General features: G+C 41.9%; 1 protein-coding gene and 1 long non-coding RNA gene across 6 annotated transcripts; one reads left to right on the top strand and one right to left on the bottom strand.

Annotated features, from left to right (window-relative positions):
- Positions 1-10,843: 10,843 nt before the first annotated feature.
- On the bottom strand, positions 10,844-12,154 carry LOC115187300 (uncharacterized). Its single transcript, XM_029746362.1, has 4 exons — positions 12,075-12,154; positions 11,537-12,021; positions 11,186-11,290; positions 10,844-11,051 (listed from the first exon to the last, which is right to left on the bottom strand). Exons 1-4 carry the CDS (start codon positions 12,152-12,154, stop codon positions 10,885-10,887), a joined length of 837 nt encoding a protein of 278 aa, XP_029602222.1. The 3' UTR covers positions 10,844-10,884.
- Positions 12,155-15,846: 3,692 nt separating this feature from the next.
- LOC115187298 (uncharacterized) lies at positions 15,847-18,833 on the top strand. Of its 5 annotated transcripts, XR_003876015.1 has the most exons (6): positions 15,849-16,063; positions 16,947-17,084; positions 17,359-17,672; positions 17,771-17,845; positions 18,208-18,478; positions 18,743-18,833. It is a non-coding gene; the product is annotated as an uncharacterized LOC115187298 (long non-coding RNA). The 5 variants fall into 5 exon arrangements; XR_003876012.1 differs by having other exon boundaries at positions 15,847-16,063; positions 17,359-17,909; XR_003876014.1 differs by having other exon boundaries at positions 15,847-16,063; positions 17,359-17,915.
- Positions 18,834-26,276: the final 7,443 nt, after the last annotated feature.

Genomic DNA, 26,276 nt, shown 5'->3' with positions numbered 1-26,276 from the left:
TCTCTAGGTTTCTTCCTAGGTTTTTGGCCTTTCTAGGGAGTTGTTCCTAGGGAGTTTTTCCTAGCCACCGTGCTTCTTTCACATGCATTGCTTGCTGTTTGGGGTTTTAGGCTGGGTTTCTGTACAGCACTTTGAGATATCAGCTGATGTACGAAGGGCTATATAAATTTGATTTGATTTGAAATAAATTTGATATTTGTGCGCTCGCTTTTTCCTTGGGCCGGAGTGTTGTTACGCAGTTGCGTCCGGCTGTTTTCCTCTGCCTAATAAAGCGTTCCTGTTCACTCTTCTCTGCTCTCCTGCACCTGACTTCCTTCGACCAGTTGCGCACACTCTGACAGAATACCACACCCTGCCTTATGGAGTCAGCAGGAGCAGGTACCCCTGTTGTAGGGGTCGAGGAGCGCGTCCGAGAGCACACGGCGATGCTCCACCATCTCGGCGCCGATATAATCCGCGTCGTTCAGACGATGGACCACTGGGAGAGACAGGGAGTCCCTCCAGCGCCTCCACCAGCACAACAGGGGTCGCCACTACTCGCCCCTCCTGTATCTGGTCCCAGTGGGATTCGTCTCGCTCTTCCCGGGGAGTATGATGGGACGGCGGCATGCTGCCAGGGTTTCCTGCTGCAGCTGGACCTGTACCGGCTCCTTCGGGACGTGAGAGGGTGTCCGCCCTCGTCTCGTGCCTCTCGGGGAAAGCCCTGGAGTGGGCTAACGCCATGTGGGTAGAAGGAGATGCGGCGCTGGACCACTTCGAGGAGTTCACCCGCCGCTTCCGAGCAGTCTTCGACCACCCGCCCGAGGGTAGAGCGGCGGGTGAACGTCTCTTCCACTTGAGGCAGGGGACGAGGAGCGCCCAGGAGTTCGCCCTGGACTTTCGGACCCTGGCCCCAATACATGTGGGGGAAGAGGTGGCTGTCGAATATATGATTCTGATATGTACAGGTAATCTCATTGTGTGTGTGTGGGGGGGAGGGCGTCCACATTTGTGTGCGTACTCTGAGGTGTGTTTGAATATGAATGAGCAGCAGTGTTGTGATGTGTCCTATCCCGTCCTTGCAGAGTGATCTTCCTTGGCCTCAGCACATGTCTCAGTGGCTCCTCTGTAGGAGGGAGGGGGACACCACCACGGGACAGACCCCACACTCATCACTAGAGATCGAACTTCAGACTCCCTCCAAAACCACTGAACCCCTCAACACTCGGAAAGAGATTAACGTGCACAGCCTTAGACAGAGCCGGAACAGGATAACTCCCTCCAAACTCACAAAGACACGGAGGAGGAGAAACTATCCAACACCCAGGGAGAGAGAACAAGTGACCTCAGTCGAACACAGCCAGAAAGAGGCGGTGGAAGAGGCGTTAGATAGAGGAGGAGGTTACCCCAGAGGCCATTCATCCTGTTCATGTGAGTAAGAAAGAGCAGAAGGCTTCTGATCAGCCAAATGGCAGGCAGAGGGAGAGGTCATAGTGATTCAAACCCACAGAGAGAAAGACAACCCACACAACCTCTTGGTTGAGATGAACCACACAGAGGTAGAGGCAGAGGGCCTTCAGGGCTAGCCAGTCAGCCTGCCTGCTCTGATCCTCAAGTCAATTGTATTTAAATTCATGTTCATTAAAGATTTGTATTCAAGAATTGAAAAGTCCCATTTACTTAATGATACTATTTCACTGTCTTCAACCCTCAAGAACCAGGGTGAGTCTGGGTCACCCTTTTCCTGGGCAAACACAACTTGCATATCGTCATAGACTAGGCCGAAACGTTAATCTTTTAACCTTGCTTGAATAAAACAATGCATTTTTTATAGTGAGCAAGAGCTGCGCTTTTTCCTTTTCTATGATGATTCAAGTTTTTGGTTGCACCTCAACTCAACGTTGGTTTGAGTTTATTTTATTTTTACAGGGACAGTGCACATTTATCAACGTTTCAGTTAAGCCAGTTAGCCAGTTGGCTAATTTTAAACCGCAGTCCCTGGGCAGGTTATTAAAAAACAATTACAATATAGACAATCGTTGAGCAGTGAGCACACGCAGAGCAACATAGGACAAGCAAGACGTAGCATACAGACAGAGCAACATAGAACAAAAAGCAACGAGACAAAATCTATTAAAGCAACAGTGTTTCCACACCTCACAAGCTACAGACAACATGGAAAGCGGCAGTACACAGCTTAGGATTATGTTCACAAATCTGATTGACCTTTATCCATGTCTTCATGTTTTTTGTGAAAGTGTGATAGGTGTTGCAGTTATGTGTGTCTGATGGCAGTGTATTCCAGGTATGGGAAGCTCTCACAGAGAAAGCGGATTTACTAAAGGTGCTTTTCCTTAAGGGAACTATACATTCACCTTTCATGGCAGACCTTGTGGATCTGCTGCCATATGTTTGGGTTTTCTGTTCAACAAAAATAAGGACTGGAGGGGGAGCCAGGCCATTTAGGATCTTGAATACAAGACATGCGTCAGTGTATTGCACAAGATTTTCCCAACTCAGGAGCTCACCACCTGGAGCTTCTCCCCTGACACATAGACATCTGGCTCAGTAGCATCTGTTGCCCTCTTTGTGAAGAACTTGCAGACAGTTTTTTTCACATTGAGATGCAAACACGAGTCACTGAGCCACTTTGTAACCTGGACCATTACAGTAGTGAATTCTTGTGCAGCTTGTTGTTTGCTCTTCGCATGCACATATATCACTGTATCATCTGCATACATTTGAACTTCAGACCCAGTACAGACAGAAGGCAAATCATTAATGTACAGGCTGAACAGGAGGGACCCCAGTTTGACCCTTGGGGCACACCCACATCATAGCTAAGAGTGGGCGACAGCTCACTGCTCACTCTGACACACTGAGTTCTGCCTTCAAGGTATAATTTCATCCATCTCAAGGCATCGGGGGAAAAGTTGAACTTGGACAATTTTGTGATGAGAATCTCATGGTTAACAGTATCAAAAGCCTTCCTTAGGTCCAGAAACACAGCCCCAACAACGCCCCCTTTGTCCATCTTGGACTTCACATTTTCCAGAAGAAAGCAGTCGGCCGTTTCTGTGGAGTGTTTCGCTCTGAAACCAAACTGCATGGAGTGTAATGTGAAGAGGCTGTTGTTGAGGTGGGCAATCAGTTGTTCTGCAACACACTTTTCAACAACCTTCGACATTACAGGTAGTATACTAATGAGCCTGTAGTTACTCACGTCAGCAGGGTCGCCCGATTTAAAGATGGCCGTTATTATGGCCGACTTCCACACCCTTGGAAACACCCCCAGACCAATAGATGTGTTGGTGACCTTAGTAATGGGGCCAATGAGTGACTCTTTGTAGTTTTTAAGAAAGGTAGAGTCCAGCCCAAACACATCTTTGGCTTTAGAGTTCTTTAGTGAGCTAATCACCTTGTTCACCTTTGACTCAGAAACCTCCCTTATGATGAAGACAGGTTGAGCGTCATTTACTAGCACTGAGCCCAAGAAACCAGTGGAGGGGTTCTGTGTCAGTACCCTGACAGAGTCAATAAAGTAGGAATTGAAGGCTATTGCTATTTCGACTGCATCCTGTGTTAGATTGTTATTCACCAGGATTTCTAGTCTTTTTGCAGTGTTACTATGGTCTTTCCCTGTTAACTTTTTTAGATTCTCCCAGATCAATTTAGAATTTCCCTTTGCTTCACCAATTATGTTAATAAAAAAGTTTGCCTTGGCCTGTCTGATTTCTTTCATCACCTTATTTCTCAACATGGTAAACCTACGTCTGTCATGCTCTAATTTGGATTTTAGGGCTGTTTTTAGAGCATAATCTCGTTCTTTCATCAATTTCCAGATTTCTCCATTTAGCCAAGCTAGAGTGCTCTTTTGGCCAGGTTTGGATTTGATTTTCTTTAGGAAACCATTTATTGTAGTCTGGATTGTGGATAGAAAAACCTGACTATCAGCTTCCACATCTGTATAGGACAAGAGATCATTCCAGTTAATTCCCTTAATTGTGATTTCAAAATAGTTTAATTCACTCTTAGGAATTCTTAGTTGATCCGTCTTTCTAACAGTAGAGGGTAAACCTGCTCTTAGAAAGCTTTCTGGCTATAAGTGTCAGATTATGATCAGACAGCCCAGTAACCATATTGAATGATTTAATCACTCTCTCTGGTGTATTACTGAACATCAAATCAATCTGTGTTTTAGAGCAACAAGTCACCCTGGTTGGCCTTTTAACTAGTTCTGTAAGGTCAAAGGTATTAGTGATCCATTTGAGGGTTTTCCTACAAGACTTGTCTTCATAATTAATATTAAAATCTCCCATTAAGATGACCTCGTTCCCAAAATCACATTCCCTAAGCATGTTATTAAACTGATCAAAAAACACACTTTTGGGGGAAGGTGGTCTATACATTCCAATAAGGGTAAAAGACATTTGGGGAGACAGTGTAACGTTCAGGCCAATACATTCTAGTTCATTATCACATGACCACTCAATTTGTTTACATCGGATATGTTGTTTAATGTAAATCATCAGACCCCCTCCTCTTCCTTCAATCCTGTCTCTCCTGAAAACATTGTAGCCAGGCACAATCAAAGCAGCATATGGAGAGTTTTTATGGAGCCATGTATCTGAAAGGCAGAGGAAGTCAAGGTTGGAGTCTGTGAGAAGATGTTGAATTTGATCACTTTTTGGAACGACACTACGAATGTTCAAGTGCCCCCCTAGTAGTCCCTTGGGCTTAGCTCATGGCTCCCAGATGACTTGAGAGTTTTTTAGTTTTTTTATTATTTCACCTTTATTTAACCAGGTAAGCTAGTTCAGAACAAGTTCTCATTTACAACTGCGACCTGGCCAAGATAAAGCAAAGCAGTGCGACAGACACGACAACACAGAGTTACATGGAATAAACAAGCGTACAGTCAATAACACAATAGAAAAAAATAAAGTCTTTGTACAGTGTGTGCAAATGGCATGAGGAGGTATGGCAATAAATAGACCGTAGTAGCAAAGTAATTACAGTTTAGCAGATTAACACTGGAGTGACATATGAGCAGATGATGATGAGCAGATGATGGTGTGTAAGTAGTGATACTGGTGTGCAAAAGAGCAGCAAAGTAAATAAAAACAATATGGGGATGAGGTAGGTAGACTGGGTGGACTATTTACAGATGGACTATGTACAGCTGCAGCGATCGGTTAGCTGCTCAGATAGTGTGATTGACACATTGAAAAAAGTGAGATTTTCTGCGTTTTCTGACGGCTGGGTTTAGGCCGTTTTGTTTCGTTTTGAATAGGGGCAGTTCGGTAGCGCAATTAACAATCCCTCCCGCTTGCACTGGATGCGGGGAACTAATTAAAACAACTTGCATACCAGAAGCAAAGTCAGGGATCGCATATGGCGACTTGTGTATGTTTGAAGAGTCGAGAGAAACCATGAGACCATAGCACTCCCCCACTTCCGCAGCGGCGACGATCAGTGGACGAGGCCATCCACTGCAGTGAGTATCGCTGGCTCGGTGATGTTAGGCCCAGGATTGAGTTGCACATGCCCGGAGAGCAGGAGGGTAGTGAACAGGTAGTTGAACAGTTTCCGATAAATGTTGGACTTGTGTTTGTTCCGCCTAAGCAGGTCAGTGGAATAGGGAGCGAGGTAGACTTGGCCATTATTCAGAACATTATGGTATGCTGTGTACTGTCCGCTCCCGTGGAACGGTGAACCAATGTGTTTGGTGTTGATATTCTCCGGCAGTAGATTGATTGCGTCATCCCAGCAAGGACGCACTGAGATTATCAGTAGAGCAGCTACATAACTGACAATCATGGCAATGTACTGGAGATAAAACACATCATTGCGCTTTAAATCTTTGCATGAGTTACTTAGCTGGGGTCGGCGTACACCTGATGTTTTAGATTGTTGGCATGTGGACTAATATGTTGTTGAGTTGTGTTCTTACACTGGTACAGTCATGCCCTATGAGAGATGTATGACTGCGCATGTGCGAAAATAAATAAAAGTGCATTTTCCCCCGTTCTGGTTAAGACACCAATGATGAACATGTGTGTTTATTCCTCCGTTAAGTAAACCGGTATTCCTGTCCTGAAGATGTCAGCACCAACAGGTTATGGGCCCAGGAGGGAACATGGAAGCCGATGGAATAGATTATATTTCGACGGAGATGAAAAAAACTACGAGTTATGGGAGACAAAGTTTTTGGGGCACTTGCGTTTGCTTGGGCTAAAGGCCGCCATATTGAGCGTGGATGAAGATGAAGAAGACAGAGAGAAAAATGAAGAAGCCTACGCCGAATTGATACAGGTTCTGGATGATAAAAGCCTTTCCCTGATAATGAGAGAAGCAGCAGATGATGGGAGAAAAGCGTTGAAGATATTGAGGGAACATTATGCAGGTAAAGGGAAGCCACGTGTGATTAGCCTCTACACTGAACTAACTTCTCTTCAGAAAGCCGCTGACGAAAGTGTTACGGACTATATCATTCGTGCTGAGACGGCTATTACAGCACTGAGAAATGCTGAAGAGACTTTAAGTGACGGGCTGTTGATTGCAATGATTCTGAAAGGTTTGCCCGAATCATTTAAGCCGTTTGCCATCCACATAACGCAGAGTGACGAGCCGACAACTTTTGGCGAGTTCAAAACCAAGTTGAGGAGCTATGAAAGCACCGAGAAGTTTAGCGCCATTTCCACTGACGACAACGTGATGAAGGCAAGTAACGTTAAAGTTAGCTGGCCAAGAGGGAGAGATAAAGGGACCGAGATAACCTGCTTCAACTGTGGCCAGAAAGGGCACAAGGCCCGGGAATGTACCGTTACTGGAGAGCGCAAAGAACGGAGAAAGTGGTGTAGTTTTTGCAAAAGCTCCACTCATACTGACGCAAATTGCAGACGAAAAAGAAGAGACAATGTGAAACAAGCAACAGATGCTGAAAGCCACACATTTGCATTCAGAATAAGTGACTGTCAGGTTAGTGGACTGAAACAGAAAGGGCTGATGGTTGATACGGGAGCAACGTCACATATAGTCACGGACATCGGGAAGTTTAAGGAGTTTGACGAGACTTTCAAACCGGAAAAACATTCCGTGGAGCTGGCTGACGGAACAAGAACGAATGGTGTCGCGGAGAGGAGAGGTGCAGCGGAGGTTTACCTGAGAGACAACACGGGTCGTCGGGTAAAAACAACGCTGTTGAAGGCGCTGTACGTGCCGTCGTTTCCACAGGACATTTTCTCTGTTAAAGCAGCGACAGCCAACGGAGCTTCAGTCAACTTTCGACAGGGGTGTAACAAGCTCATCCACAAGAACGGTACCACTTTTGACATCGAGGAGTACGATAGACTTTACTATCTTAACACTGTAAGTGATGAATATGATGATGGATGTCATGGGTGCTATGATATTCACACATGGCACAAAATTCTTGGACACTGTAATTTTGAGGATGTGTCAAAGTTAGAAAATGTGACAGAGGGAATGAAAATCACAGGTAAAATTGACAAATCTACCCTCAACTGTGAAATCTGCACTCAGGGAAAATTTGTTCAGAGCAGAAACAGAGAGCCTGATGAAAAAGCAAAAGCGGCTCTTGAGCTTGTGCACACTGATTTGGCTGGCCCTATTGAGCCAGAGGCGAAAGATGGGTTCAGATATACTCTAGCATTTACGGACGATTATTCAGGGGCAGTTTTTGTGTATTTCCTAAAAGCAAAGAGTGATACTGTAAAAGCTACTGAGAAGTTTATTGCTGATGTGGCCCCTTATGGGAAAATAAAGTGTGTCAGGTCAGATAATGGCACAGAATTCACAGCCAAAGAGTTCCAGTCACTGCTCAGTAAGAACGCCATAAGACATGAAACTTCAGCCCCTTACTCACCCCATCAAAATGGGACGGCTGAGAGAAATTGGAGAACATTGTTCGAAATGGCAAGATGCATGCTACTTGAAAGCAACCTACCAAAGAACTTGTGGACATATGCTGTAATGACTGCTGCAGTAATTCGCAATAGGTGTTACAATAAGCGTGTAGGACAGACTCCACACTACATGTTTACTGGGAGAAAGCCTGATCTTTCAAAGATGAAAGAATTTGGATCTGTTTGCTATGCATATAGACAGAACAAGAAAAAGTTAGACTCAAGATGTGAAAAGGGTATTTTTGTCGGGTATGATAAAAATAGTCCAGCATACCTAGTCTACTACCCAGACACTGGGAAAGTTCTTAAAAACAGATTAGTCAAGTGTGTTACAAAAGGTGTAGTCGAACACCAAACTCAGACAGATTTGGAAATCAGTGATGATCTTCATGGGGAGAGATTTGAAAACCCCATGCCGAAAGCCAAGATGGCAGATCAAAACTCAGAAGAGACACAAGATGTGCAAATTGAGACATCAGATGGTCAGAGTCCACGCTATCCAGACAGAGCGAGGAAGAAACCCCAGTACTTAAAAGACTATGAGTGTAAAGTGAAATGTGATGACCAGATACCACCTAGTGTTGACTACTGCTACAGAGTAATGTGCAATGCACCACAAACCTTCAAAGAAGCAATGATTTCACCAAAATCAGAGATTTGGGCTACTGCTATGAAGGAGGAGATGGATTCCCTTAGGGAAAATGATACATTCACATTAACCACACTGCCAGAGGGTAAAAATGCAGTGGGGGGCAGGTGGGTCTATGCGGTCAAAAACAATTCAGATGAGACTGAGACATACAAGGCAAGATATGTTGCAAAGGGGTATAGTCAAGTGGCAGGAATAGACTATAAGGAGACTTTTTCTCCAACTGCAAATATGACATCAGTACGCTGTTTGATGCAGCTAGCAGCTCAGTATGACTTAGAGTTACATCAGATGGATGTCAAAACAGCATATCTACATGCTCCTATTGACTGTGAAGTGTACATGGAGCAACCAGAGGGTTTTGAAGTCAGGTCAGATACAGGTGAGCAACTAGTCTGCAAACTGAACAAGTCACTGTACGGCCTGAAACAGTCAGGAAGGAACTGGAACAAAATGTTGCATGATCACCTTAGTGAAAATGGTTTTACACAGAACCCAGCTGATCACTGTGTTTATAACAAACAAACTGCAACAGAAAGGATCATTTTGATAATTTGGGTCGATGATCTAATTATCGCTGCTAGTGATAGTGACTCACTCACAAGTGTAAAAGAAATGTTACGTGAAAAATTTAAGATGAAAGATCTTGGGAGGCTTGGACATTTCCTAGGCATTGATTTTACACAAAGTGAAGGGAAAATAACGATGAACCAAACAAGGTATATAACCAAGATACTGGAAAGGTTTGGTATGTCAGACTGTAAAACAAGGTCAACACCATGTGAACAAAAACCAAACTTTGATGGTGATGGTGAACTTATTGATTCAAAAAGGTATCGTGAAGTGATAGGCAGCTTGATATATGTGATGACATGTACAAGACCGGATATCAGTTGGATTGTCAGCAAGCTGTCACAATACCTATCAGAACCAAAAGAGCAACACTGGATAGCAGCTAAACATGTGTTGAGGTACTTAAAGGGAACAATGAATCAGGAGTTGTGTTACAAAAAGGGGGTGGAAAAACTCAACCTCATAGCATATAGTGATGCTGATTGGGCAGCAGATCAAAGTGACAGACGAAGCATAACAGGGTATTGTTTTAGTTTAACTAAATGTGGACCTGTCATTTCATGGAGGTCTAAGAAGCAGCCAACAGTAGCTTTATCTACATGTGAAGCAGAGTACATGGCACTGGCTGCTACTACACAAGAAAGTTTGTACCTTGTACAGTTATTGGGCGAGATGGATAGTGAGTGCCAATATACACCAGTAACAATCTTTGAAGATAACCAAGGTGCAATTGCTCTGTCAAAGAACCCAGTGTGTCGTCAGAGATGTAAACATGTCGACATCAGATATCATTTCATTCGATCTGCACTCAGTGATGGTAAAATAAGTATTGAATATTGTCCAACGGCAGACATGGCTGCAGATGTTTTGACTAAACCTGTAACGAAGTTCAAAAATGAAAAATTCTTGGGTTACATGTTTGGAATATAAACTGACATTTGTGAGATGTATAACTGTAAGCTAAATGTGTTGATAAAGTTAGGTTGAATACGACTTGTACAGTATAAGAGCAAGTGGGGGTGTTGGCATGTGGACTAATATGTTGTTGAGTTGTGTTCTTACACTGGTACAGTCATGCCCTATGAGAGATGTATGACTGCGCATGTGCGAAAATAAATAAAAGTGCATTTTCCCCCGTTCTGGTTAAGACACCAATGATGAACATGTGTGTTTATTCCTCCGTTAAGTAAACCGGTATTCCTGTCCTGAAGATGTCAGCACCAACATAGATAAAATAACAGCATTCGTATGAGAAGCGGCACCTGCCACACCACCCTCCCTTCCGTCTGCCATTTTCCTTTCCCTTTGTTCTTTTGTTGTCAAATAATCTTTTTTAAATGTACTAAGTCAATTATTAAAAGCATTAAAATGTGGATGTTTCCCACTTATTTACACAACCTACTTCACACTTGCAAAGTGAAAGTTTACTTTCATGCATTTTCTATATACAACAGGTTTAGCTCCATTTTACTTTTATATTTTAGTCATTTAGCAGATGCACTTATCCAGAGTGACTTACAGTAGTGAGTGTATACATTTTCATACTCTGGTGAATCTCTCCAGGATTTTCATGATTTTCTTTTTATATTTGCAGATAAATATGCTAGATTTTACTCCACACTTGCAAAGTGAAAGTTTATAGAAAAGTTCTGAAACTAAGTAGTAAACAGACGAAAAGCAGAATTGAGTCCAATTATAATGTGAAAAATGTAATGGTCTATGGTTCAATCTCATTTCTGAAGGTCTGATGAATAATTAATATTGTTCCTCCTCTTCCTTCTGGCAGGCGCAGCAGCACACTGCCCTCCAAAGCCTGCAGAAAAATCGCCTGACTGCTCCTTTCCTAGCTCTGCATGGAACATCCAGTGTCACGTCCTTGGTGACGTGTGGGGTGACATCCGGGATGACCACAGCAACATCCTCTGAAAAGGGAAAAAGGAGGAACAGAATGTAAACGAATGCAAACCGTAGCTTCTAAACACTGGCCAGTTGAAAGGTTCTACTAAGATGTCATGACAAACGGCACCTGTCAGAGTGCTCTCTAAGTGTTACTCACCTGCTTGGATGTCAGTTGGCAGAGTGGCGAAGATGGCCATTGTGAGAGTCCTTTCTTCAGGTGTGACGTCCACAACCTCCAAGAGTAAAGAGATGGGCTCTGCCTCTGTATTAGTGGGGATGTCCACAACATTCAGTTGGGAAGAAGCCGGATCTGCCTCTGTTTTTGGGGTGATGTCCACAATATCTAGTTGGGACGAACCCGGGTCTGCCTCTGTGTTAGGGGTGACTTTCACAACCTCCAGGTGGGAAGATGCCAGGTCTGTGTTATGGGTGACAATAACTACTACAAGGCACCAAGATGTCATCAGAACAGGCATCTGTCAGAGTGCTCTCTATCATTGCTACTCACCTGCTTGGATGTCAGCTGGTCGTGTGGTGGAGACGGCCACCAGGAGGACAGGGGGGACTGGTAGGGTGGCTGCAGGGGGCTGGAAGCAGCTCTGCACCTCGTCCGCCACAAAGGCACAGACAGAGCTCATATAAAAAGGGCTCTGGAGGTCATCCGTGGAGAAGGACTGACTGATTCTCCCGAGGATCGACCGCACAGAGTCAAAAGCAGCAGCCCGGGAGAAAGGGATGTGATGTGAAGGGTCCTTTAACATGCAGGAGAGCTTCTCCACTACGGCCGCCACCATGCCCACGGCCATCCCGCTTATTAGGATTGGGTGCTCTGAATGGCCTTCCTCTGGGTGAAGCCACAGGGCCAGGAGGAGCCTGGGCACCACCTCCACCACCACCTGAGATGGGCTGAGCAGGTTGCTACGGGGCTCATTGGACTGCTCGCCCAGAATGCTCCTCACAGCTCTCTCCACGATGCTGTGGACTTTTGGATCGCTGAAATCAACAAAAAGGAGAAGACAAAGCTAAACGATGTGCAATGTGCTCACAGAGAACACTGTCTTAGTCTGTTTCTGCGTAGTTCCAGATGTGTAGATAAATGGATCAAGTCATATGCAGGGCAGTACATGGAACTCACATGTCAGCTGGCGAGGTGGAGTGCATGGAGCGGCGGAGCTTGCAGAAAGCCTCGTGCTCTATGTCCATCATTTTTAGGCAAGTGTTTACTTCCCAGGCCTGCAGTATGAAACAGGAAGTCCCATTAGTGTAATTTCACAACAGATCTATCCTGCTGTGCTAACTCGATGTTGAAAGGCTAGTAAAGAGCTCACTAACTTGTAGTATGTCTCTAACTCTCATTCTCTTACCAGCCGAGCGAGGTCGTTTCCCTCCTCCAGGGTTTCCTTCCACACCCTTCAAATAAAACACAGAGCAATTCAACTTTCCTGGCTTGTGATTTTTCTGTTGTTTATTTTACCCACACCTCCTTTAGTGCTGCTGGTGGCAGGGAATGGCAGTGAAGGTGAGTGCTGACGTGGCGCTCACCTCTCCCTAAGGGATTTTTTGCTCTGAGACACCAGCCAGTTGCTCATGTGCTCCGTGGTGACATGGGGCGGGACCTGGCCTTGACTCTGGAGCAGCAGATAATGGACCATGAGCTTCTTCTGCAAGATGAGGTAAGGTGTGAGACCATGCCACGAAATACCATATCATGTGCTTTCAGAAGGGCCTCTCGCAACATTTCACCACTACTCATGCCTGACAATTTGCAAGTTATATTAAGAACTCTTATGACCAACTTCTCTAAACTGTCTTGAAATACAACTCTCTTTCTGTTGTTTATGTTTTTGTGGGATGAATCTTACCTGTTTATTGTAATATGTTTCCTCCCAGCAGGCCTGCAGAGTCTGAAAATAAAGGCTGCTTCTACAGAATTCCTTTGAAGATAATGAAAATAATTTTGCTTGTTATGCACATTATGCACAGGCATTTACACTATGCTAAAATGAATTTCTCTTAAGATTACCTTTGTGGGACCATAAGTGAACTCCGGAATGCACCAAACCCTATCCATGGTAAGATGGGGAAGAAATGCAGCGCTATAGATATACGGGATGCTCTAGAGATAACAGGAATGACTTAAAGTCGCGAATGATCAATGACTGTGTTGTCGTCCAAGATGCTGCACTTAGAATTGAGTTGTAGGCGATGTTTGGCGCAAAATAGAATGTTTACATTCTATTTGCCATGGAGAAATGGAATGTGTAGAACCTGTATAATTAGGTATGCTTCTATGTCTTTATTTCGTGAAAGATTAAGCTCTTTATTATGTCATAATGTGTATATGAGGACGTAGGAGCCCGTCCTGATTCATGATGTGATTATCCAGGTGCATGTTGCTTAGACCTACCAATCCAACCTTGGTTTACAAGTTAAATACATTGTTTATATATGCCTATACAAATCTATTGACCACATCCATTTAATGCAATGATTGTCAATTGAAAATGTGGTCGTTGTGTTATCCTGTTGTGCGCCTTGAGTGTCAGTCGCCTTAAGCACATTATTCCAATATTTCCGAGCTCTGAATTGACACAATGAACACTTTTGCAAAGATATTCAGTTACAAATAAGAGTATGAATGACAATAAACGTATGACTTGGATTGTATGCATAATAGTGTAGTAAACAATATCGCTCAATGTGGGAACTTTTGGTGTTGGGAAAGTATCCGTTATAAGTCTCCATGGCACGTATCACTTCGTTGGCTTGTTGGTAATAGTAAAAATGCATGACAGTCCGCATTGTAATGGTCTAACAGGTGTTTTTCATTTTGTTTCTGACATTAAACAGACATCTGAGAACTGAATTGCTTACAGTTGTACCTATGATGCACAGACACACTAAAGCTGTACAGTGTAGTTTGATAAGTCAGTTTTAATTATACATATATATATATATTGTTATATATTGTTATATATTGTATATATATATATATATATATATATATATATATATACAATCTCGGCTATTTGCATATGTACGACCGTCCAAACTTGACCCCACACACATACACACACATTCATGCTAATCTCTCACACGCTTTTGAACATTGCACAACCTGCAACAAGACACTGAAAGAGCATGTTATTCCAAGTGTGTTTGTGTTTGAATAAAGACCCTAAGAATGAAATCAATGTGTGGATGTTGATTGGACAATGTATATGTGCTTTGCAGAAGCCATTTTTTTTTTGCATTCCCTGTAGCGTGTATTTTACTAGCGTGTATTTTACTTTATTTTACAGAATGAAGATTTGGTCTGAGAAACTATGCCGATTATAGCATTTTAGCATTATTTTTTTAAATAAGGCAATGTTTATATGACCCCCTTTCAAAGAGTCGCTCATTTATCACTTTCTTGCAGATATACAGTGCCTTCAGAAAGTGTTCATACCCCTTAACTTATTCCTCATTTTGTTTTCTTACAGCCTGAATTCCAAATGGATTAAATTATAGTTTTTTTTATCATCTCACCCAGCTACAGACAAAACCCCATAATGACAAGGTGAAAACATGTTTTTTGAATTTTTTTCAAATGTATTGAAAATGAAAAACATAAATATCTAATTTACATAAGTATTCACAATACATGTTAGAATCACCTTTGGCAGCGATTAAAGCTGTGAGTCTTTCTGGGTAAGTCTCCAAGAGCTTTGCACCCCTGGATTGTTCCATATTTGCAATATCACAATATATACAGTACCAGTCAAACGTCTGGACACACCTACTCATTTAAGGGTTTTTCTTTATTTTTACAATTTTATAAATTTTAGAATAATAGTGAAGACATCAAAACTATGAAATAGCACAATTGGAATCATCTAATAATCAAAAAAGTGTTAAACAAATCCAAATATATTTTATATTTGAGATTCTTCGAAGTAGCCATGAAGTTCTTCATGGTCGAATTGCTCCATTGAAACCACTACTTATGGACGGACACCAATAATAAGAAGAGACTTGCTTGGGCCAAGAAACACGAGCAATGGACCTTAGACTGGTGGAAATCTATCCTTTGGTCTGATGAGTCCAAATTTGAGATTTTTGGCTTTCAATGTGTGTGTAAAGAATCAAGGGTGTTTAGTAGGGTCTACTCTTCATTATAAAACTATTTGTTGAATGGTTTAAAATCCGTCAGAAGCTGCTTTCAATTCATGGTGGCTCTGAATAAGTCTTGACTGGAGACAGAGCTTGTTTTGCCAAGGAAAGTGAAAAGGACTGAGGGAAAGTAAAATGGAAAATACATGGAAAGGAACATGGAAGAACCTCAAAGAACATTGCATTTTCAAGACCATGTAACATCAAACATAACATCAAAATGCATCTTATATTCCTGCCCTTACAGAAAAACCACATGATTTCAACTGACATTTTATGTGAAATCATGTGAAAACCATGTGAAAATCATGCGAAAATCACATTTTCACAAGTGTAGTTTAATGTAATCACATGTTGCTTTACATGTTATCACATTATCTTCACATAAGATTACATGAAAACATGTTTTTGGAACACTTCCCGTGTTCACATGTGAAATTGATGTGGTTTTTGCGTATCTGACTGGATAGGATGGGTGATTCAGCAGAGGACAGAGCGAAGCTGACCAGCCAACAGGAACTGTGTGTCCCTGACAAGCAGGCCACCAAACGCCCTGCAGTTCCACACTCAAGGTTCTTAATAATGCTTTAAAATGCACATGTACGATTGTGCATGTGTAATGGGTTGAAAACAAAGTCACTAAAACGGACAATCCTTTATTATTTATTTCCCCCCCAATTTGTTTATGTATTTGTCTTAATTAATCTAAATTGTATTTTCTACATACTTTAGCGTTAGCAGTCCATCAGGCCAATAGATGGCGCTGTTGCACTGTTGTAGCAGGAGAAACAGCAAGTTCTGGCCAAGCGCTCACCATTCTGCTGAATAAGGATCAGAACTTTACTGAGCTAAACTGGGTCTGTTCTTTTTACTATTACAGGTATGTAACAGAACTTCCAAACGTTCAAATATATACACAATATGTAATAACATGCTATTTAACAACTCTGTCAAGGTATTATCACGTTAGGAAAGGTCTTGTTTTGGCTTTGTGTCGAACTGAGTGAGAGAAGAATGTGATTTACATTGAGTGAGAGTATATGTTAGCTTGATGCTAGCTGAGGTAAAAAACGATTTACGAGTCACAGAGACTATGTTTACTGAGTAGCTTACTTGTACTGGATTTTGTCTAGGAGATTTGTTATAAAGAATCCATTTGTTAGGGATTTCTGAGTTGGTTTTACATGTTATTGTTTTTTTTGTGTAAAATTGTGCTCACTAGCTGGTAAACTGGCCGAGCACGCTCAGTCTGGTGGACTTTTAGTGCATACAGTGAGAGAGAGACGATTTTCTGGAGGTGCCACTATCTTAAAGCTGAATGTATTGTTGTCAGTTTTCTATAGAGGTAGCGGTATATAGAAAAACATTCAGTTATGTTTTCATATATAGGTGTTTCTATTGTATGAATGTGAAATACATTGTGGTTTTCATGTGAAACCATACACTAAGACAGGGTTATTTGTGGAACATTTTTGAGTTGTGCTTTAGGTAAAGTGCATTTATGTTGTGTAATTTAAAGTGTGCACTTGTTTGATGTGAATATTTTCAAAGTACTAACAAGAAAATAGACAATTGAACAAGAGAAAAAAAACATTCTTCAGAATAAAGAAAGCGCCAGAACTTTGCAGACGTAAACTTGTGTCCGTTCTTTTTACTATTGCAGGCCACCTCAGCTACACATGCACTCTGTCTGCACACGCATCCACGCATGCACATACACACGGACAAACACACACTAATGTTCTCTCTCTTGTATTTGTCAGCAGTTCATTGTGGCCCTGTCGTTCGTCTCCTTCACCAAAGCTCTGTCAGGGACCTACATGAAGTGTGCCATCACTCAGAGAGACACTTTGACCTGTCCAGCTCTCTCATCGGACTCATAGACTGCAGCTTTGAGATGGGTATCAACAATAACATTGAGTTGCTTGAGAATTCATGTAGTAAAAACTAGATACAGACTACAGTATGATCCGTTTTTCTTGTGGTTCAGAGTCTGCTCTCAATACTGTCCAGTTTTCTAGTTGTTCCTATTAATTGATTGACTGGCGTTTGTCCATGACTCTACTGTCAAACCCCTAACATTGTTTTATGTGCTGCTATGTTGTTGCAGCCTAGTATCCAAACTGATATGCCATTTTTAGTAAAAAAAAAAAATTAAAACGCGCATGGGTGCAGTTTCTTGTCCTCCTCGTTCCGCTGTGAAAGGACCGCACCAGCTCCGGTGTCCGAGGCGTCCACCTCTACCACAAAGGGACGAGTAGGATCAGGATGAACGAGGATGGGTCCGGAGTTGAAACGTCCCTTGAGCTCTATGAATGCCCTGTCAGCCTCGAGATTCCAGCAAAAACCTGCTTGAGTGAGGTGGGACAGGGCCGAATGTGTTCCGGAAGGGTTTTTGGAGAAGATCAGGATGTCGTCGAGGTAAACAAAGACGAACCCATTCAACATATCCCTAAGAGTGTCATTGATCAATGCTTGAAAGAATGCCGGTGAGTTCGATATTCCGAAGGTCATGACTAAATACTCAGTGACCACTAGGGGTGTTAAAAGCAGTTTTCCACTCATCTCCCTCCCTGATTCTCACCAGATTTTAAGCGTTGCGGAGGTCCAGTTTGGTGAAGAATTGGGCTCCTAGGGCCAACTCCAAGGTGGCGGACATCGGGTAGGGGGTAACGATTCTTGATCGTAATCCTTTTCAGCCCTCTGTAATCGATGCAAGGACTGAGGTTTGGGTCAGAGACAGAGAGACAAGGGATGCGTTTAGACAGGCAGCCCAATTATGATATTTTTTCCACCAATTGATCTTTTGACCAATCACATTACATATTTTCGCATCAGCTCTTTTTCAGAGCATATCTGATTGGTCAAAATACCAATTACTCAAAAAAACGACTGAATTGGGCTGCCTGTCTTAACGAAGCCATAGAAACATGGACATGCTCCAACTGAAATGTTCCATCCTGTCAGTATTGATGTTGAATGGCATTAAATTCTATTTTTTTTGTTTTCTCCCATCCCCTGTAGGTTTGTTGAACATGAGTGGAAATGAAACTCCAGCACACTGGCAGCACTAAAGACGTGTGAGTATAACTTTTCCAGGTGAGGTGAACCTGCCTGTGGGTGCGGTGGGGATATTCCTGGGAGGTCTACTGATGAAGAGGTATAAGCTTGGCGTTGTGTCTGGAGCCCAGCTGTCTTTCGTCACCTCCTTCATGGCCTACCACCTCCTCCTTCTGCAGTCTGGCGCTAAGTGTGACAACGTTAAGGTGGCTGGTCTGACCGTGTCCTACAACGGGTAAATATGACATCTGATTGGTTGGTTGGTTGGTTGGGGGGTGTGTGGGTTGATAAAAACAAAAGTTTTGATCAGTGGAATATGAGGGAGAGTTAGACCAAAACACACATGGGCCTCTTCCTGGGCTCCCTCTTGTGGGAATATACAGTATGGTTGTTACTGAGCCAGGATTCCTGGCTGTTTTGTCACTGTGCCTATGTCAATGATAGTTCAGACACAATTATTTAAACATCATTATTACCAGCCATTTTCTCTGTCCCCCAGGTCCCCTGGTGTACGATGGCAGCCTGTTGTCAGAGTGTAACAGAGACTGCTCCTGCTTGGCTGGGGAGTGGGACCCTGTGTGTTCAGACAATGACATATCCTACACCTCCCCCTGCCTCGCAGGCTGCTCCAGCTTTACAGGTTACGGCAAGAACACGGTACCAATACTATTAATGTACTGAGTGTACAACACATTCACAGGGATGCTGGCCCATGTTGACTCCAATGCTTCCCACAGTTGTGTCAAATTGTCTTTTGAGTGGTGAACCATTCTTCATACACACGGGAAACTGTTGAGCGTAAAAAACCCCAGCAGCATTGCAGTTCTTGACACAAACTGGTACCCCTGGCACATACAACCATGCCCCGTTGAAAGGCATGTAATATTTTGTCTTGCCCATTCACCCTTTAAATGGCACACATACACAATCCATGTCTCAATTGTCTCAAGCCTTACAATATTTTTTTAAACCTTTCTCCTCCTCTTTATCTATACTTATTTAAGTGGATTTAACTAGTGACATCCATAAGGGATTATAGCGTTAACCTGGATTCACCTGGTCAGCATATGTCATGGAAAGAGCAGGTGATCTTAATATTTTATACACTCAGTGTAACTCATTGGCACTGACATAAGTTATTTTCAACCATTAACTGGGGCCTTGTTGAGGCCTTATCTAAGTAAGTAATTGCTGATTGACAATAAAGTATTATTTTGATGTATGGGAAAAAATATGGTATGCAATTCCTATGTAGAGAAGGTTCTCTCTGGTAGTTGTTCAATATGACTTCAACTTTACTGGGCACTCTTTTTTACTTTTCTTTATTAACAAATATCATCAAACAAAAGAGGAATAGTCACATGCAAACAAGCGTACTAACAAACTATTTACATTGCCAGGAATCCTAAACAAACAAATCATATTCATTAAGACTACAAGTTTTAATTGCCTTTTTGTTTTTCATTTTAGTTAGTGATGCCATATTGTTTAAACTCATTTATAAAGTGAAAAAAGTTAGGTTTTGAATTAGGCCATTGGCATTTGTGAATATGAAATGTACCTAGTATTATTAGCAGTTGAATTAAATATGCTACATCTTTATCCATCAGAATTTCTGAAATAAATCATTATATCAAAACCATTAAATAGTACAACCGGCCCTATTTATTTTGTAACAAAATTCTGTATGTCAATCCAAAACATTCTGCTATAAATACAGGTAAAAAACAAATTCAAAATGTTCTCCTTTTCCATTCCACAGAAATCACAGTTATATTCAATATTCAGCTTGTGTCACGCCCTGACCATAGAGAGCCCTCGGGGTTCTCTATGGTGTTTTAGGTCAGGGCGTGACTAGGGGGGTTTCTAGGTATTATATTTCTATGTTGGTGTGTGTATATGGTTCCCAATTGGAGGCAGCTGATAATCGTTACCTCTATTGGGGATCATACTTAGTGTGTCCTTTTGTCCCACCTGCGATGTGGGATATTGTTTTGTGTGAGTGCCTATGTGAGTGCCTATGAACCACACAGAGGTAGAGGCAGAGGGCCTTCAGGGCTAGCCAGACAGCCTGCCTGCTCTGATCCTCAAGTCAATTGTATTTAAATTCATGTTCATTAAAGATTTGTATTCAAGAATTGAAAAGTCCCATTTACTTAATGATACTTTTTCGCTGTCTTCAACCCTCAAGAACCAGGGTGAGTCTGGGTCTCCCTTTTCCTGGGCAAACACAACTTGCATATCGTCATAGACTAGGCCGAAACGTTAATCTTTTAACCTTGCTTGAATAAAGCAATGCATTTTTTATAGTGAGCAAGAGTTGCGCTTTTTCCTTTTCTATGATCATTCAAGTTTTTGGTTGCACCTCAACTCAACGTTGGTTTCTGTTTATTTTATTTTTACAGGGACAGTGCACATTTATCAACGTTTCAGTTAAGCCAGTTAGCCAGCCGGCTAATTTTCAACCCCAGTCCCTGGGCAGGTTATTAAAAAACAATTACAAATAGACAATCATTGAGCAGTGAGCACACGCAGAGCAACATAGGACAAGCAAGACGTAGCATACAGACAGAGCAACATAGAACAAAAAGCAACAAGACAAAATCCATTAAAGCAACAGTGTTTCCACACCTCACAAGCTACAGACAACATGGAAAGCGGCAATACACAGCTAGGGATTATGTTCACAAATATGATTGACGCACACTTTTTTTGCACTATGTTTGAAGGCTGTCAAATTCTTGTCAGGAGGAGAATCACTTAGCCTTTCAACTAATTTTCAAATGATAGGATGCCTATTTAAAAACACTTTTTCCACATTTCAAGATAGCAGTTAGTTCAGTTTGATCTTATTAAAGACAGCTGTATCATTTTTTTATTCATTTTGACATATTGTTTGGGACCACTTTTTTTGCTATGTTTGAAGGCTGTCAGCTTCTTCTCAGGAGGAGAATCACTTAGCCTTTCAACTAATTTTCAAATGATAGGATGCCTATTTAAAAACACTTTTTCAACATTTCAAGATAGCAGTTAGTTCAGTTTGATCTTATTAAAGACAAATGAATCCACTGTGTCTGCCTTTCCACTGTGAAGACAGGTTCTACTGCCCCCTGCTGTCTGTTGATGGTACTACTACTAGACACAGCGGCAGAATAAATTAAACTAGACATTTGTTTTCATCTCAAAACCAGAGAGCAACCGCTGTCCGGTGAAGTCCACACAAAGCTTATTGCATGTAACCAAACAGTTAGGTGACCTGCAGCACGGTCAAAGCAAAATATATGTTTCAGACATTTTAGGGACGACAAAACGACTATTGCTTTAAAACGACACAGAGAGTTCAGCACCTACAGTTACGATCTGTCTTTAATTTTGCCCTTTTTTAAAACCATAAATTTGGATTAGCACATCTAACACAGCTAGCACAGCTAATGCAGCTAGCACAGCTAACACAGCTAGCACAGCTAACACAGCTAGCACAGCCAACACAATCAAAGGAAGCCAAATGCTCACTGGCTTCCCTTGCCTTCAACGCTACGGGCAGCAACAATGTTATACTCTTTATGTCCAGACAGCATCAGACAGGACTGAGACAGACTGTTTCACTGTCTAGACAGCATCAGACAGGACTGAGACAGACTGTTTCACTGACCGGACAGCATCAGACAGGACTGAGACAGACTGTTTCACTGACCGGACAGCATCAGACAGGACTGAGACAGACTGTTTCACTGACCGGACAGCATCAGACAGGACTGAGACAGACTGTTTCACTGACCGGACAGCATCAGACAGGACTGAGACAGACGTTCACTGGCCAGACAGCATCAGACAGGACTGAGACTACCCCAAAGACAACGTGTGTGAAGCAAGAGCTTCCTGTGACAACCGGAAGTTGTTAAAAACAGCCTAGAGCTATTTCATATGGCCACCTGCAGATAGTGAAAATTACGCAACTCAACCATGTGTCATTCAGTCAATTATTAAGGTAGAGACTTCTTATTCAGGATTCTGTTTATGTCTACCCCAAAGACAACGTGTGTTGAGTAAGAACTTCCTGTGACAACCGGAAGTGGTTAAAAACAGCCTAGAGCTTTTGTCATATTTCAACATGACGGAGAGTAAAGTCAGTCAGGAGTCCCTGACCTTGTCTTCTCTCAAGATGTCTGGTAGGCCCATTTAAATACCTTTTTTGGACATTTCAAGATAGCATATGTTTGAGTTGGGTCTCTTAACACAGCTGTGAGCTGTTATTTTTTTCATTTTTTCATTTTTGACAAAATGATAATCCTGGAAGTGACAGATTTTGACTCATATTGAGTGATAAGACTGAGCTATTTAGAAAATCCCTTAGCCTTTCGACTAATTTTGGTTTAGTTGGACTAATTTTGGGTTAGTTCTCTCAAGAAGAACTAACCAATCTCAACATGACAGAAAGTAAGACAGGGAAACCAATCTCAACATGACAGAAAGTAAGACAGGAGAACCTATTTCAACATGACAGAGAGTCAGTCAGGAGTCCCTGACCTTATCTTCTCTCAAGAAGATGTCTGGTAGGCCCATTAAATACCTTTTTTGGACATTTCAAGATAGCAGATGTTTGAGTTGGGTCTATTAACACAGCTGTGAGTTGTTAATTTTTTAATTGCTCTGTTTGAAGACTGTCAGCTTCTTGTCAGGAGGAGAATCACTTAGCCTTTCAACTAATTTTCAAATGATAGGATGCCTATTTAAAAACACTTTTTCAACATTTCAAGATAGCAGTTAGTTCAGTTTGATCTTATTAAAGACAGCTGTATCATTTTTTATTCATTTTGACATATTTTTTTTTCTCTGTCATTGAACCATGTTGAGCCGTGTGCCTGGTGATTGAACAGGTTACCAGGTGTGTTTTTGAATATAGTTATTAATGGCTTCAGTGGTGTGATGGGGTCCATTGCTTGCTAAGGGGGAACCTCCCACCCGGGTTCAGCCAACAGGGGGCGCACCCAGCCCCTCTAGTTAAACTGAATTCTCTCTCTCTCTCTCAGGCTATGAAAAAAGCCCCACCTCCTCTCGCTCAGCCATTCTAACAGTGGAAGCCAGGATCTGTGAGAAACTATGATAATAAACTGTGAACAATAATGAAGCCATGTTTGTCTGTGTGAGTGAGGATTTATTATTTAATTGTGTGATAACTTTTTATGTGATCCATCCTCTGTTTCCTAACTGAATAAACATTTTAAGATAGCAGTTGGTTCAGTCTGATCATCTCATGTACTGTTGGAACTTTATTGATCCTTTTTCACAATTTTTATTTTTATTTTTTATGACAAATTCCAGAGCCTCTGTATACATTTGTACACATTTTTTCCCCACTCTCTACTTTGGTACAATGACAGAGAAAGTGGGACTCTGTCGTTTTTTCTGACAAGTTCTCTCATTGATCTCAGGTTCAGCCACCAAGGGGGTCACCCACCTCCATGAAAACTTTCATAGGCTCTCTTTCACTCAGTAATCATGTAACAAGTGGACAGGCTCCCAGGCAGGGCAATCAAAGGCTCCAAGTCACTGAAGTGCCCATCAGCCCAGCCATTGTTATTATTCCTGTAAAAAAACCTGGGTTTAAAGTTGTGTTAAATTGATCATTCAGGAGATGAGATTAACACCTTGCATTGATTGTCCATCCAAGGTGGTTGCCTACGTCATTGTTATGTTGAGGTCAGAGGATCATCAGGGTGATTCATTCAGGGCTGGGCTCTCTTTCATTCAGTAATACAGAGGCAGGGCAATCAAAGGCTCCAACTCACTGAACTGCTCATCAGCCCAGCCATTGTTATTATTCATACTTTTCAGAACCTCTCAGACTAGAAAATATAAATAAAATTTACTATAGTGTTTTAAATTGTTTGCATCTGTGACAACTTTCAACTTTCTCTCTCTCTCTCTCTCTCTCTCATCTCTCTCTCTCTCTCTCTCTCTCTCTCTCTCTCTCTCTCGCTCTCTCTCTCTCTCTCATCTCTCTCTTCTCTCTCTCTCTCTCCTCTCTCTCCTCTCTCTCTCCTCTCTCTCTCTCTCTCTCTCTCTCTCTCTGAAAAAAGACAACAGACATGACATTGACTCCTGAGTGATGAACTGTTGCCCACTCTATAGTCACCCGGTTATTATATTTCCATGCAAGGTTGTTTGCCTAGGTGATTGAAGTTGGACACTCATCAGAGTCATTACAGTTTTTCTCAATTGCTAAACACAATTTCTGAACCTTGCTCCATTTCCTGAAAACATTAAACACAAAACCTCATCTTCAAGCACTATTTATATACCTCTGACTCCTCTCCTCTCATCATCTTCAAGCACTATTTACATAAACTCTAACTCCTCTCGCAAAATGAACATTCACCTCAAAACAGTTTTACCTGTGTTCAAAATCAAACACTGCTCTCAAATCATAACAAAGTGATCAAAATGATATACACTCTCAAGCAGTCAGTAAACATACACCGAAAAATAGAAAACACATTGTTCAAAACATACAAATTCTCAGGGAGAAGTACATTTTTAATCTAAAAAAAAATCATATTTTTTCCGTCATTGTCTTTTGATGAACGAAAACATGTTCTATCATAGTAGCTCAAAATTGATCAGAAATATTGGTCCCTCCTGAGGCAACGGGGGAAGAAGCCTCTTGTGTGCCCTATCCAGCCCTGACATGATTCCTCACCTATATCACCAAAGGATAAATCCATGGCTTGCAGCAGATTTACTCTGGTGGAGGGTTGTCTATCATATCACTGTCCATCTCCAAGAGGAGAAAAAACTCCTCAATTGGATTCAGGAAAGGCGAGTATGGAGGGAGGTACAAGTTCATAAACTGCCCATTGATGTTAAACCAATTCCCTTACCTGAGCAGCTCGCTGGAAACTGACATAGTGTGGGACAATCACATAGGTGGGGATGGGATTCTCATTAGCTCTAGACCCTGCTGCTCTTGAACATGCTGCTCAAATAAAATATATCTTAGATTGGCCATAAATGTTAGAAGGTGCTGGGTGTTATATGGCCCGAGTGTAACATGGTGATGTAGAACACCATGGTTGCTGATAGCAGCACAGATTGTGACATTGCCACCTCGTTGACCAGGGACTTCAACAATGGCCCCGCTGTCCAATCATGACAGATTTTGACTCATATTGAGTGATAAGACTGAGCTATTTAGAAAATCCCTTAGCCTTTCGACTAATTTTGGGTTAGTTGGACTAATTTTGGGTTAGTTCTCTCAAGACGAACTAACCAATCTCAACATGACAGAAAGTAAGACAGGGAAACCAATCTCAACATGACAGAAAGTAAGACAGGAGAACCTATTTCAACATGACGGAGATTAAAGTCAGTCAGGAGTCCCTGACCTTATCTTCTCTCAAGAAGATGTCTGGTCGGCCCATTTAAATACCTTTTTGGACGTTTCAAGATAGCAGATGTTTGAGTTGGGTCTATTAACACAGCTGTGAGTGTTAATTTTTTCATTTTTTCATTTTTGACAAAATGAGCACTCCTGGAAGTGACAGATTTTGACTCATATTGAGTGATAAGACTGAGCTATTTAGAAAATCCCTTAGCCTTTCGACTAATTTTGGGTTAGTTGGACTACTTTTGGGTTAGTTCTCTCAAGAAGAACTAACCAATCTCAACATGACAGAAAGTAAGACAGGGAAACCAATCTCAACATGACAGAAAGTAAGACAGGAGAACCTATTTCAACATGACAGAGAGTCAGTCAGGAGTCCCTGACCTTATCTTCTCTCAAGAAGATGTCTGGTAGGCCCATTTAAATACCTTTTTTGGACATTTCAAGATAGCAGATGTTTGAGTTGGGTCTATTAACACAGCTGTGAGTTGTTAATTTTTTAATTGCTCTGTTTGAAGACTGTCAGCTTCTTGTCAGGAGGAGAATCACTTAGCCTTTCAAACTAATTTTCAAATGATAGGATGCCTATTTAAAAACACTTTTTCAACATTTCAAGATAGCAGTTAGTTCAGTTTGATCTTATTAAAGA

The sequence above is a fragment of the Salmo trutta genome, unplaced genomic scaffold (genome assembly GCF_901001165.1).
Source record: "Salmo trutta unplaced genomic scaffold, fSalTru1.1, whole genome shotgun sequence".
NCBI lineage: Eukaryota > Metazoa > Chordata > Actinopteri > Salmoniformes > Salmonidae > Salmo > Salmo trutta.
Note: the sequence above shows the minus strand (reverse complement) of the source record. Positions and strands in the feature narration are given on the sequence as shown.